The 15513-nt window shown below is 42.4% G+C and overlaps 1 protein-coding gene across 1 annotated transcript in view; it reads right to left on the reverse strand.

The window, feature by feature from the left end:
• Nucleotides 1-9606: 9606 nt before the first annotated feature.
• tmem131 (transmembrane protein 131) overlaps nucleotides 9607-15513 on the reverse strand; it is a 181116-nt gene continuing 175209 nt past the window's right edge. The window contains exons 41-42 of the mRNA XM_059646779.1: nucleotides 11678-11847; nucleotides 9607-10838 (exon numbers count right to left, since the gene is read on the reverse strand). Of these exons, the coding sequence (XP_059502762.1) occupies nucleotides 10548-10838; nucleotides 11678-11847 (461 nt within the window). The 3' untranslated portion in view covers nucleotides 9607-10547. The remainder of the gene's footprint in view (nucleotides 10839-11677; nucleotides 11848-15513) is intronic.

The raw sequence follows: 15513 nt of genomic DNA on the forward strand, positions 1-15513 counted from the left end.
TCTCCAATCTGCTGTGTCAGCTGTTTATTGTTTAAGAAATTGCTGCAGTCAAAAGCAAAGTGGCACAAGTCAGAAAGGTGCTGAATGAGAAAGCACCGAGTGTCCTTCCTGTAGTGAAGCAGAGTGCCGCTCCAAACACTGTCGATCATGTCAAGTTAAGCAAAATAGTCCACCCATTGCAAAAATTTGACATGCCGCAATGTAACCTCATAATTTGAGGACCAAGTTGCTATAGATAGCTTATGTCGGGTACCACTGGCTAGGCCAGCATTTGCCTTTCCCTTGCCCTTGTGAAGGTGGTGGTGAGCTGCCTTTTTGAACATCTGAGTCCTGAACTGCTGCAGGTAGAGCCACAATACTGCTGGGGAGAGAATTCCAGGATTTTGATCCTACGACTGAAGGAATGGTTTGGAGGGGAACTTGCTTATGGTGGTATTCCCATGTATCTGCTGCTCTTGTCCTTTTAGGTGGAAGTTATCATGGGTTTTGAATGTGCTGTTTAAGGATCCTTGGTGAAATTATGCAGTGCAATTTGTAGACCGTGCATACCGCTGTTACTCAGCATTGGTGATGGAGGAGGGAATGAATATTTATGGATATGGTGCCAATCAAAGAGGCTGCTTTGTCCTGAATCGTCTCCAGCATCTTGAGTGTTGTTGGAGCTGCACTTATCCAGGCAAGTAGGGAATATTTCATCACACTCCTGACTTGTCTTTTAGGTGGTGGACAGGCTTTGGGGAGTAAGGAAGTGACTCGTAGTATCCTTAACCTCTGAACTGCTCGTGTAGACACTGTATCAGTGTGGCTAGTCCAGTTTCTGGGCAATGGCAACATTCAAGATGTTGATAGTGGGGGAAATTCCGTGATGGTCATGATGTCTGAATGATAGTTTAAGTTGTCTGTTGTTGGAGATGGTCATTGCCTGGTATTTGCGTGGTACTAACCTTTCAACCCAAGCCTTGGTATTGTCTAGAGCTTGTTGCATTTGGACATGGACTGCTTGGGTAGCTGAGGAGTTGCAAATGGTGTTGATCATTGTGCAAGCATCAGTGAATATCCCCACTTCTGACCTTATAGGTAAGGTCATTGATGAGGCAGCTAAAGACAGTTGAGCCTAGCACAGTTCCCTTAGGAACTCCCGCAGAGGTGTTCTGGAACTGAGTTGACTGACCTCCAATGACAATAACCCTCTTTCTAGGTGCCAGGCATGGCTCTGATCAGTTCCCCCCCGATTGACATTTGCTTAGGCTGCAAGATGCCATACTCAGCCACAAGAAGCCATGATATCAAGGGTTATCACACTCATTATTTTGTCGTGACCCTTTTGTAAATACTTTCACATCACATTCTTTAGTTCAGTTTAATTTTCTGCAGATGTTTAAACTTGAGAGTCTCATTAATGGTGTATTGCAATTTGTACTTCTAGTAAGATTGTAGTAAGGCCAGAAAACACTACATCATCCAATTGTAATACAGAGAGGAAAACTAACTTGCAAGAAGATGGAAGTTTTTGCTCAAAGTAGATTTTCCAGGGTCCAAAACAGATTTTTGATATTTTTTAAAAACACATTTTCCAACATTTGGATACATTGTGATATTTTAAAGCTAAAAATAATTCCTTGTACTAAAATATGTATGGTTAGAAGCTGTATAAAAATGTTTTGGAAATTCCAGAGTGAACACGGCACTAAGGAAAATCTCACAGTCAATGTTTATCTGCAACACCTATTCATCTGATCGACAGACATATCAGTTTTAAATGTTGCTGACATTAAAAAATCTCAGAAATAAATCTGGTAAAAAATCAGTGCCAGCTCAGTAATGAAATCTTGCCCATATGGGAACATACGACTTAATTAGGATAAAGAAGTAGGCCATTCAGTCCTTTGACCTTGCTCTGCCATTCAATATGATCATACCGTAGTTTCAACTCGACTTGACAATCTGATCCATAACCTTTGACTCTACAGGCAATTTAGCATGACTAATCCATCTAAAGTGCGCAACTTTGGATTGTGGGAGGAAACCCATACAGACACAGGGAAAATGTGCGAACACCACACAGTCAGATAAGGCTGGAATTGAGACTGGGTCCCTGATGCTATGAGGCAACAGTGCTAACCACTGAGCTACCATAATCCACTCTCTCAAATTTCCCGGAGATCTGACATATCTTCCTCTTTGGGGAAACAATGGCACACGGGATTAGTGACCAGAGACCGGGTCTAATGTTCTGATGGGGAGGTACCGGTGTTGGACTGGGGTGGACAAAGCCATAAGTCACATGGCACCAGGTTATTGTTTATTTGAAAGCACAAGCTTTTGCAGCATTGCACCTTCATCAGATGAAGTGTACTGGTGACATGGAACCCCACCATAACAGGTGAAGCTTGAATTCAATAAAACTGGAATTAAAATCTCATGTAATAGTGACCATATAACCATCATTATTTGTTATTTTAAAAAAAATCTCATCTGGATCAACAACGTGCCTTAGGGAAGTTAATGCTATCCTTACTTGTGCTGCTGCCTTTTGACTCCAGAACCATAGCAATGGAATTAACACTCAACTACTGTCTGGTGAGCCAATCAGCTCAGAGAACAACAAACAAATGCTGACTTAGACCATGATGCCCACATCTGGTTAAAGAAAGAAATATAAACATCAACACTCATTCTTCTAGGCCCTAACCAGTAAAGGCCCAAAATGTTCAACCTTTCTTCATAAGTCTGACATCTTAGGAATGATTGGGTGAACATTTTCTGAACCACTAACTTTATGCATGTGCTATTCCTAAAAAAAAAGTTAAAATTTGAACAATTGAAGCTTAATTTACAAATTTGGGTGCCCTCAAACATTGAAAGGTCAGAAACATTGAGCGCTCCTATCACTCTCCCCCACTGTGGAACACTCCTCCATACAACTCCAGCCTTTTAGTGTTTTCACCTGAGCTCCTGCTGAAGCTTACGAGCAGCCACCTGCTGAATATTATTGAAATTATTAAAAGTAAAAACAATACCTGCCAGTAAATAGAGATAATAGGAGTTAATTATTCACAATCAAAATTGCTGACATAGTAATCCAGCAGGAGAAACAATAATGCTTCTCATAAACCTAGTTCTTGGTCCTTGTTAAGAAGTTGTTCTACGTGCTCCCAAAACGAGAGACTAGTTCACCCCAATTACCCTATTTTATCCAAGCAGCTAAATTTCTCCTTTATAAGAGTGGATCTAGATCCAAATTGTTGGAAAATATTCTTGTACTTGGTTACCAATCTGGATTCAAAAACACCCAGTGAACTATGTTCCTTTCAGTCATGTGATCTAGGATAACCTGGAGAGGGGCTTTTGGATTGTCTGATGGTGTCAAAATCTCTGGCTCCTCTTGTGGCAACGTGAGTGAACTGATGCACATTGCTGAAGCAAATAACCAGTAAAATGTGAGTAACATAAGAAAAAGGAACAGGAGTAAGCCATTTGGCCTCCTTGAGCCTGATCTGCTATTCAACAAAATCATGACTAATCCTTTCATGGACTTAGCTTCACTTATCCACCCGCTCACCATAATCCTTGATTACTTTACTGTTCAAAAAAATCTCTTTGCCTAAAAAACATTCTACCATGCCTTGATTTTCATAAATGTTTCAGTGGCTGCCGTTAAGAATTATACAGTACAGAAGGAGGACCCTATATCATTAAAACAAATGTCTCTATATATATGAAAAGATTGAAACCTATAAATAAAGATTCCAGCCTCTTAATATTGGTCGAGAGCATAGCAAGATATTCACATGACATACGTAGTGTGACATTTGGAAGAATGAAAGGTATCACATTGAAATACATGATATTTCTAGAGGGTTTGACAGGGTAGCTGTGGAGAAGCTGGAGAATGTTGAATGGGCTGAAGGGAGGGGTTGGGTACATCCCTAGGATAATAGTTCAGCCATTTAGGACTGAGATCCTGAGAAATTTCTTCATTCCGAGTATTGTGAATCTTTGAAGTTCTTTACCCAAGAGAGTTTTAGATAATTGAATATGTTCAAGACAGATCTATAGGAATCGCAGGCATATTGGGCATTTGAGGGGGATCAAAGATATGGAGATAGTGCAGCAAAAGTGAGCTGATAGAGATCAGCCATGATCAGACTGCACTGGGGAACAATTTCAAGGGAACTCATATTACTCATTTTTATGCTATCATTAGCTACCCAATAGGACCAAAAAAAACCAAACAGGATGGGTCTGGGTGGGATGCTCCAAGGGTTGGTGTGGGCTTGTTGGGCTGAAGGGCCTGTTTCCACACTGTAGGGATTCTATGAGGGCCAGAGGAAGGGACAATATGTATTAGTGCATTGGGAATAAATACTTGCACGACAGATGAAGATGAGCTGCAAACAAATCCAAGGAAATATTGGCAGATTCAGGGCACAGGCAGGGGGAAGAAATTAGTTCCCTCAAAAAATCCACAATGCTGTAAAGAAAAGCACAGTGGAACCCTTTTCCATGATGGAAATTGATGAGATCAACGGTCCTCCAGATAAAGTAATGCAGCAACTGACTGATTTAACAGAATGAATCCTCTGCAAAGGACATCCAAAAGGTGAAAGGATCCAGCTGTGGAGAAATCCATTTCAAACTACAAGGCTGAGATCAGGATCAAGCTCAATAGTCCTCATGCCAAAGATCAACCAATCTTCCAAGTCTGAGGAGAATATGTTATAAGAATTATGAAACCTTTGGACTGCCTGAAATCAGCAAAGAGAGAGATTTTGGGGGTTGGGGAAGAGATAGTATTTAGTATACTTTTGAAGATTACAATAGAGTGTTCATCCATCACCACCACACAGATGTATATTCCATCACAGGAACAGGCCTTTTACTCACCATGGCTGTAATTAATACTAATATAGGCATAAATAATCACATCTGCCTGCACATGGTCCCTATCTCTCTGTACCCTGCCTGCTCACATCTATCTAAATGCCTCTTAAACCTTGCTATTGTATCTGCTTGTACAACATGCCCTGACAAAGCATTTCGGGCACCTTTTCCACAGCAGTGAGGGAATGTGCAATTAATGCTGGTTTAGTCAGAAGGCCCTAATCTCCCAAATGAATAAAATAAGCATTTTAGGTAGCAACTCATGGTGAATATCTATCCATAGTCATTTAATGCAAACTATTAGAGATAATGGGAACTGCAGATGCTGGAGATTCCAAGATAATAAAATGTGAGGCTGGATGAACACAGCAGGCCAAGCAGCATCTCAGGAGCACAAAAGCTGACGTTTCGGGCCTAGACCCTTCATCAGAGAGGGGGATGGGGGGAGGGAACTGGAATAAATAGGGAGAGAGGGGGAGGCGGACCGAAGATGGAGAGTAAAGAAGATAGGTGGAGAGGGTGTAGGTGGGGAGGTAGGGAGGGGATAGGTCAGTCCAGGGAAGACGGACAGGTCAAGGAGGTGGGATGAGGTTAGTAGGTAGCTGGGGGTGCGGCTTGGGGTGGGAGGAAGGGATGGGTGAGAGGAAGAACCGGTTAGGGAGGCAGAGACAGGTTGGACTGGTTTTGGGATGCAGTGGGTGGGGGGGGGGGGGGGGGGGGGGGAAGAGCTGGGCTGGTTGTGTGGTGCAGTGGGGGGAGGGGATGAACTGGGCTGGTTTGGGGATGCAGTGGGGGAAGGGGAGATTTTGAAATCTAGCGGAGGCTTGGGGACTGCTTTGCAGAACACCTCCGCTCAGTTCGCAACAAACAACTGCACCTCCCAGTCGCAAACCATTTCCACTCCCCCTCCCATTCTCTAGATGACATGTCCATCATGGGCCTCCTGCACTGCCACAATGATGCCACCCGAAGGTTGCAGGAACAGCAACTCATATTCCGCCTGGGAACCCTGCAGCCATATGGTATCAATGTGGACTTCACCAGTTTCAAAATCTCCCCTTCCCCCACTGCATCCCCAAACCAGCCCAGTTCATCCCCTCCCCCCACTGCACCACACAACCAGCCCAGCTCTTCCCCCCCACCCACTGCATCCCAAAACCAGTCCAACCTGTCTCTGCCTCCCTAACCGGTTCTTCCTCTCACCCATCCCTTCCTCCCACCCCAAGCCGCACCCCCAGCTACCTACTAACCTCATCCCACCTCCTTGACCTGTCCGTCTTCCCTGGACTGACCTATCCCCTCCCTACCTCCCCACCTACACCCTCTCCACCTATCTTCTTTACTCTCCATCTTCGGTCCGCCTCCCCCTCTCTCCCTATTTATTCCAGTTCCCTCCCCCCATCCCCCTCTCTGATGAAGGGTCTAGGCCAGAAACGTCAGCTTTTGTGCTCCTGAGATGCTGCTTGGCCTGCTGTGTTCATCCAGCCTCACATTTTATAATGCAAACTATTGCCAGTTTTAACTCAACCCTCTCTTCCATGGTTTTAAGTATCCCCCGAAAGTCTCAAACTTCAAGTTCACTATCAGTTTAACTGATTATCAGCAAGGCCCAGGTTTTCAACTGAACAGGCACACCAGCAAAGTTTTTCATTTTTCACTCATCAGATCAAAAAATAATTAAATTTCAAAAGAACTCATCTCACAAGATAAAAGGAGGTGCTGACTGGTCAAGGCAAGAAGCATGTTGTGGTATCACCACATGAATTCATTGAGGAACTCTTCCAGTTTAACTGGTCAATACATTGGGATTCTTGTAACTCCACAGGTTAAGATTGGACAGAGAAGGCCTCAAACTATTTGCTTACTTTGCAAACCTAATGCTGCAATTGGGTTCAAGAAAGCTATCTGGCATGATATTGAAAAACAAAATATTAGAGAGGCTGGGAACCTGTTGCTGTCTGCTGCAGGATAATGGCCATACTGACTCGCAGGACATGTGGAAAACTGCTCTGAAGAAGGGTCACGGGACCCAAAACATTAGCACTGCTTTCTCTCCACAGATGCTGCCAGACAAGCTGAATTTCTTCTGCAATCTCTGTTGCTGCATAAAATTAAGACATAATGAAGTTGCAGATTCGTCGAGATGAGTGAGTAGGCAAAAAAAATCTGGTAGATGGTATATAATGTTGGAAAATCTGAATTTGCTTACTTTGCATGATTCAGAAGTGCAGAGGGATTCAGGTGTTCTAGTAAATGAGTCAATGTCAGCATGCAGGTGAGACTCGAAGGCTGATGGGATGGTATCCGTTATGACAAATAAGGATGCATTAGTGAGAGCCCTTCTCAAATAGTGTATGTACTTTTGGTTCCCTTACTTAAACATATAAATACATTAGACAAATTTGTATCCAGGTTGACACATGGAAATGTGCATTATTTTAAGAATAATTAGGAAAGGTTGCACTGATTTGAGGAGTGCAGGGTGACTGGATTGAACACAAGTGTAGAAGTTTGCAAATGGTCTAGAGAATGTGAAAGTGGCAAGAATATTTTGTCTAATGGGTCAGATCATCAAGGGAGTTATTTTGAAATCAAGGGTCACCCTCCTGATGCAAAAATTAAAACTTTGGAACACACTGCCTCAGACAGCAGTGGAAGCAGAGGCATTGACAATTTTTAAAGATAGGAGGAGATAATTTCTAGTTAAGCAGGGCAATCAAGGGATTTTGGGGAAAGATGGGAATGCGAAATTCAGGGAAAAAAAAGACGATTCTATTGAACGGCAGAGCAGGCTCAAGCAGCCAAATGGTTTATTTCTGCTCCTGTTGTGTCTTAACCTCTGAGCTCAGTGTATAGGAGATCCATTTACTCCTCAGATTCATACAGCACAGAAAAGGCGCTTTGGCCCCATAAACCATATTCATATTCAACTGCTAAGCACCAAATTACCCAGGAGTGTAGCTGACATACATTCAATTGAGGCTTTAACGAGATTGGATGCTTACCTAAGAAAATAATTGCATGGGTATAGAAAAAGGGAAGAGCAGTAGGGTTAGCAGAGTTACTTTTGCTGACAGTGGGCAATGGACAAGATGGGTTGAACAGTGGAACAAAAACATAAACGAAGTTGTTGGAAAAGCTCAGCAGGTCTGGCAGCATCTCTGAAGGAAAAAAAACAAAGTTAACGTTTCAGGTCTGGCAACCCTTCCTCTCGTCTGAATAGTAGCGTCCTGTGCTGTCCAGTTTTGTGGAATTTCTTAACAGTGCTACACGGGTTTGTCCAGAAATATAGAATAGGTGGGCAGATATTTGAACTAATTGATAGTAAAAAGCTGAAGGGTGAATTGACAATACATTGTACATGTTGGGAGAATGCAAGCCAAAAAAAGAGAAAAATCAGTAAAGATTGCCAACAATCTCCACATGTCTAGCTGCCTTGTCTCAAGAAACTGTAGTAAAATAATTATATCCAATGCACTCAACATGCTCCAAAGTGAATGTTAATGGTGATAAAATCCAGACCACTTAAAACCAGAGTCAAGAGAGATCTATTACAAAACCGAAACTGAAAGATAGGAATATCCTATATTGCTTTTAACTTTGCCAGATGGTTTAATAGCTACTCCATAATGAAGGGACCCAGTAACAACTGGGTTTGTACGGGGGAGGCGGTGGCAATGGCTGCATTGCAAAAGTTGCACCATGATAGCATGGAACATTTCAATGCTCTAAAATGAGCTTCTTCCACAGTCCATACAGTCTTAATAAAATAAATGACTTCCTTCAAAAATTATTTCCACCTGTTTACAACGAACCTTGCAAGTGAGCCTGAAAAGAACTGTGCACCACAGGAATTTCGGATAATGGAATAGCGTTGGCAGTGTTAGAGTACAGTTATTGGCATGAACTACTGAGGGCAAGTTGGAACAAAACATCAGTGAATTTGCATTTTGAGAACATTTAGGAAACTGGTACACTTTCATTCAAAACTAAATCCACAAAGGAAATCAAAAATTTCAGTCGGGTAACGTGACAGTAATCGTTTTTGGTTATGAATCATCATAATGATAATGGACAAAAAAACACATCTTTGGAGTCAGCAGAAGACCAAATCCAGAGCAGATTGGAGGCCACATGTTGTTACAGAATGAAACACAAAAAGATGTTTATTAATAAAAAAAGTCATGTTTTGTGATTTCCAACCCATTAAGCACGTAGAAGCAGCAATGGCCTACAGGTATTATTGCTAGACTATTAATCCAGAGAGCAGACATTGTCCCGGGGACCTCGGTTTGAAACCTGCCACAGCAGGTGGTGGAATGTGAATTCAATAAGAAAAAAAGAAATCTGGAACAGAAAACAGTCTAAATGATGGCCACTGATTGTCAGGAAGAACATCTGATTCACTTTAAAGGCAGCAACTACCATCCTTACCAGTTCTGCTCTACGCATGACTCCAGACCAAATGTGGATGACTCTTAACTGCCCTCAGGGCAATCAGGGCTGGGCAATGAATGCTGGCCTGGCCCACATATTGTGAATGAACTTAAAGTGGAACATGAACTGATTAAGGAAAAGTGCTATGCAAAGACGTTAGGTATACCATTTCACCATAAACTAGCACTAAGTTTGCAATCTGCTCAATATACCGGATCAAAAGAAAAACAAGTGTTTGAACATCCTAACTCATTTCTAAATATAATTAATACAAATCCAAAATGATCAGTTTCTGAAAAACTTTATTTATCTCAAAAAATACAACCAAGAGAATTGTGTTTCAATCAAAGAACACAAAAGGGGGATTTTTTGCCTCCATAAACTTTAGGTCTGCGCACTTCAGCTGGAGTTACCAGCCATCAGCGCACAGTGTGGAGCACTTATGACAATGGAAAAGGAAAACCAAAAGGAACTGTGATTACAGCGTTCTTCCTCATTATACTTTGCCATAATCTTGATTTTTGATGCCCTTTTAAATACAAATGAAAGCCAAAATGATGGATACATAATTATAACCTATTGTTTTACCAACTCATTCCCATGTCTAAAACACCCACTTTGCATTTTAAAAACAAAGGGTTCCATTAATTCTTCTCACAAAAACAGAGGAACTTGAACTTAATACTGGGAGAAAAACCTTTCTCCATTTTCTTAAAAACACATCACAATGCTTTTATATGGATGTTATACAAAGGGATCCGCATAAAATTTTTATGTCTTGTTCCCTTTTATTTTCCAAACTGAAAATAAATTTAAGATGCATTTCACTGAACAGAGGAAGATGACCAAATACTTCAGTGATTTTTTTTAAACTTGAATAGATAATGAACAAAGCCTCTGTTACAACTGTAACAGAAATTTCATACAAACCATAATTACAGTCAGGGTTGAGGAACTGTTTATAGCAGATATGAATCATAATCGTGTGGCAAGAAGCAAAAATGGTGATTAGATATGGCTGAGAACTGGATCCCTTCACCAGGAACATTTGCTCCCAAATTTCCTTGTGCAACTCCAACTAAACAGCTGAAGTTGCACAAAGAAATAGGAGTGAAAAAGATTTCTGGACTACAGGCTCAGCTTGATCAATATTTCACTCTATGTGGTGTCATACTGTATTTGTAATCAGGTTCTGTGCATCACCAACAGCTGTAGACACCTGTAGATTAGTTCTCGTGAGGAAAATTTGAATTATTTGACCAGGGATCAGAGCTTCGTCGCCCTGGAGTAGGTCTCCAAATATTGTCAAGATTCTTCCATGGATCAAACATCCGTCCAAGGTCTTCAATTAGGCCAGAGGCTGTGTTTTCTCCTCCTATAAGGTCAACGTTTGCCATTGTATTGCTGCTTGCTGGAGTGGAGAAAGGAAGGCTGCTATCGCGACTAGTGGACCATATTGGATTGCTGAAAGGAGTGGTCGACCAAAGGCTGCTGGTGGAATTACCCAAAAGGATTGACTAAAAGCAAGAGCAGACAAGGGTTCACATTAATTTATTTAAAAAAAAACACACTAACTGGAAGTCCTTTAGCAATTGTAAAGCAACCAAAAGCAACTTTCATGCACATTGAGAGAGAAATGGCAGTGTCAAGGTAATGTTGCTAGACTAGAAATCCTGGAGTCCAAAATGGGGGAACAAGGCCTATTATGAAAATTGGACTGATGTACTCTAAACAATGACATGCGATTTACTATTCAGCATCTGAGGAAGAGACGTTTCCAGCATTTCTGCACCATACTTCATTTTCTTGAGATTTCAGGTGATCCAAATACTACTACAAAAGGGAGTATTTGACAGCGTCAACCATTGCAGCATTGCCAGCAGCACCAGATCAGATAATATAGCAGTGCGTAGAACCGAGAAGTCTTTCCTGTTACCTTCTGGAATACCATTCCAACACTCCGTATGAATTGATAAATGCATTTATTTTCTGCACTCTCCTGCTGTGATTAAACAATTTCCTCAGATAATCGACACTTAATTGATACTAGTTTGTTAAATGTTTTCACATTTCCCACAATGCTTTCCATGTTATTGGAAACAATTGGGCATAGGAAAGGTTGGGAGACATGAAATATCTTTGCTACAAGTCATTCACCTCAATGTAATAGCATTTTTTTCCCCCCCCAAAAGCATATGGAACGAGAATACCTATTTTTGACCAAAACAAAAAAAATCTTCCTTTCCCCTCTGTCCAGTAACTATGATTGTTTACGTATGGGATAAACTTGAACTCATGTATTGTACATTGTTCTGTACTGTTGTTAACTGCCACATCTTTGCATACCATTACTTACCGAAGTTGAATGAGTTGGAGAAACAGTGTTGGACGGCCAGGTATTTCGAGCATCAGGTGAGGTGGTTTCCCAAAGGGATGTAGATGAAGCAGAACCGTAATCTGGCCAATTCTGGGCAACTTCCTGATGGTTAAAGGTTGCTCTTGACAGTACATGAGGGCTGAAGACTTCTGGAACAGAACATAGTATCAATGCAGAGTAAGCATTAAAATGCATTAGAAGTTGGAATGAATGGAATTCACTCAATTAGAAGTGTATGGGCAGTAATATGAAACCCACAGACATCATTTATGCATGCTATGAAGTGTTTTGGTACTGGTCTTTAAATTTAAATCAAAGCATTTATTACTGAATTGTTTCTATTCAAGGTTAAACCAATCCAAACTAAAAATTTTATTGTTTATCATCAGGCAGTTAAGTCAATGTAAGAAAATTCACTCCTTGCAGCTTCCTCTCATTCAGGGAAGCAACTTTAAAAAGGTTTATTGTAATTATGAAGACTCAATAAATACAGTGTGCAGTAATTCTGTAGTTAAATCTTCCCTTCTCATACGATTGACCAAGAGGAGAAATGATGCAGAGATAACAGGAGCTGTAGATGCTGCAGAGTCCGAGATAACAAGGTGTAGAGCGGGATGAACACAGCAGGCCAAGCAGCATCTTAGGAGCTGGAAAGCTGACGTTTTGGGCCTAGACCCTTCATCAGAAAAGGGGGAGGGGGGGATCTGAAACAGAGAGGGGGGGGTAGGCGGATCAAAGATGGATAGAGGAGAAGATAGGTGGAGAGACGACAGACAGGTCAAAGAGGCAGGGAGGGAGCCAGTAAAAGGTGAGTGTAGGTGGGGAGGTAGGGAGAAGATAGGTAGGTGGAGGCGGCAGAAAAACTGCTCAAGGTCCAAACGTGCCTGGTATTTGATGATGTGTGGGTGGAGGGGGACAAAGGTGAAAGGTGATATGGCTGTAGTACCTGGTTTGCCTCAGGACATGGTCGAGCAGTTTCAAGGCCGAAGAGATTACGAGAGAGTTGCAGTGGGAGAGAGGGATCCCCTGAGGTTTGTCCAGAGGGAGTGGGGTAACTTCAGCGTAGGTTTTCCGCCACCTCCCTACCTACACTCACCTTTACTGGCTTCATCCCCACCTCTTTGACTTGTCTGTCTCCTCTCCACCTATCTTCTCTATCCATCTTCAATCCGTGTCCCCCTCTCTCCCTACTTATTTCAGATCCCCCTTCCGTTCCCCCATTTCTGAAGAAGGGTCTAGGCCTGAAACGTCAGCTGGCTTGCTGTGTTCATCCAGCTCTACACCTTGTTATTTCAAGGGAAATGATGCAGTTGTGTCAAGCAAAAGATAAGCAACATTAACACATGGTTCACCTACTTGAACAGCATAATTTAGTTTCACACTTGTGCTCAGTCAAAGTTCTGAACATGTAAGCTATTTCGGAAACACATTTTTCATTAACTACAAGGCGTTCCTATGTAGGAGGAACAGCAGAGACACAGATCATAGTCATGGAGTCAGATGTACAGCACAGAAACAGACCCCTCAGTCCAACTTGTCCATGCCTACCAGATATCCTAGATAAAGCTAGTTCCATTTGCCAGATCCCCTTTAAATCTTTCCCCTCTCACCTTAAACTTATGTCCTCTAATTTTGAACTCTCCTAGCCCAGGGAATAAACCTATCCATGTCCCTCATGATTTTATAAACCTCTATAAAGGTCATCCCTCAGCCTTCAACGCTCCAAGGAAAATAGCTCCAGCTTATTCAGCTTCTCCCTATATAAACCCTCCCAACTCCGGCAATGTGCTTGCAAATCTTTTCTGAACCCTCTCTAGTTTCACAGTATCCTTCCTATAGCAGGGCAACCAGAATTGGACATAGTATTCCAAAAGTGGCCTAAGCAATACCCTGCCTAGCCACAACATGACCTCTCAATTCTTATAATCCTTGAACTGTCCAATTAAGGCAAGAATACCTATCCCTATCTAACTGCTACTCTACTTTCAAGGAACAATGAACCTGCACTCAAGTTCTCTTTTCTCAGCAACACTCCCCAGGGTCTTACCATTAAGCGTATAAATGCAGCACCTCTCATTAATCTAAATTAAACACCATCTGCCACTCCTTGCCCCACTGGCCTATCTGATCAAATCCCATTGTACTCAGAGGTAACCTTCTTCACTGTTCACTACACCCCTCGTTTTGGGGTCATTTGCAAAACCAACCAACCATACCTATGTTCACATCCAAATCATTTATATAAAATGAAGAAAAGCAGTGGATCCAGCACTAATCCTTGTGGCACACCACTGGTCACAAGCCTCCAGTCTGAAAAGTAACTCTCTACCACCACCTTGTCTTCTACCTTCAAGCCTGTTCTGTATCCAAATGACATAACAAGGTGTAGAGCTGGATGAACACAACAGACCTAGCAGCAGAGGAGCAGGAAAGCTGACGTTTCAAGCCTAGACCCTTCTTCAGAAATGGGGGAGGCAAAGTGGCCTCTGAAATAAACAGGGAGAGGGGGAGGCGGATAGAAGAGAAGATAGGTGGAGACGAGACAGACAGGTCAAAGAGGCAGGGATGGAGCCTGCGCACCCCCCCCCCCCCCGCCCCCTATTTAAGAACCCCCTTTCCCTCTCCCATTTCTGAAGGACAGTCTAAGCCCGAAACACCAACTTTCCTGCTCCTGATGCTGCTTGACCTGTGTTCATCTAGATCTAAACCTTGTTATCTCAGATTCTCCAACATCTGCAGTTCCTACTATCTCGCTATCCAAATGGCTAGTTTTCTACACGATCCAACCTTGCTAACCAGTCTACCATGAGGAAACTTGTCAAACACCTCACTGACATCCATACAGATCATGTCCAATGTTCTTCTCTCATCCTGAGAGTTTTTTGAAGAAGCGACAATCAAGTTAGACAGTCATGATTTTCCCATGCACAGAGCCATGTTGACTAAGCCTAATCAGTTCTTGCCTTTCCAAATAAACAAATCCTGTCCATCAGGGTTCCCTCCAAAAATTTGCCCAGCACTGATGTCAGGCTCACCGGTCTATAAAATCCCTGGATTTTCCTCACCACCTTACTTAAAGTGGCAGCTCAATCAACCTCCAATTTTCAGGCACCTCACCTGTTACTATCAATGATATAATTATCTCAGTATGGGGCCCAGCAATCGCACCCCTAGCTTCCCAGAGTTCTAGGGTACACCTGACAAGGTCCCGTCAATTGATCCATCTTTACACATTTAAGCTGTCAAGTTCCTTCTCCTCTCTACTTTGGACTTTTCTTTCTCCAAGATGCCGCTATCTATTTCCTCACATTCCAGATCCTTCACCACAGTAAAGACTAATGCAGAATACTCATTTAGCATCTCCCCACACAGGCAGTCCTGCTGATATTTATAGGGGCCCTATTCACTCCCTAGTTATTCTTTGATTCTTAATGAGTTTATGAAATCCCTTTGGATTCTCCTCGACCCTATTTGCCAAGGCTGATGTCCCCTTACTGCCCTCCTGATTTCCCTCAAGAATGCTCCTACTGCCTTTGTACGGTAAGGATTCACTTGGTCTCCGCTGTCTATACCTAACACATGCTTCCTTCTTTTTCTTGAGCAAAACCTCAACTTCTCTTGTCATCCAGCATTCCCTACACCCATCAGCCTCGCCCTTCACCCTAACAGGAAGGTACTGTCCCTGGACTCTGGTTCTCTCATTTTTGAAAGCTCCCCCATTTTCCAGCTATCCCTTTACCTGTAAGCATCCATCCTCAAGTCAACTTTGAAAATACTTGACTAATATACCTTCAAAATTGGCCTTCCCCAACTAA

The sequence above is a fragment of the Stegostoma tigrinum genome, chromosome 6 (genome assembly GCF_030684315.1).
Source record: "Stegostoma tigrinum isolate sSteTig4 chromosome 6, sSteTig4.hap1, whole genome shotgun sequence".
In the NCBI taxonomy this organism is placed as follows: Eukaryota; Metazoa; Chordata; class Chondrichthyes; order Orectolobiformes; family Stegostomatidae; genus Stegostoma; species Stegostoma tigrinum.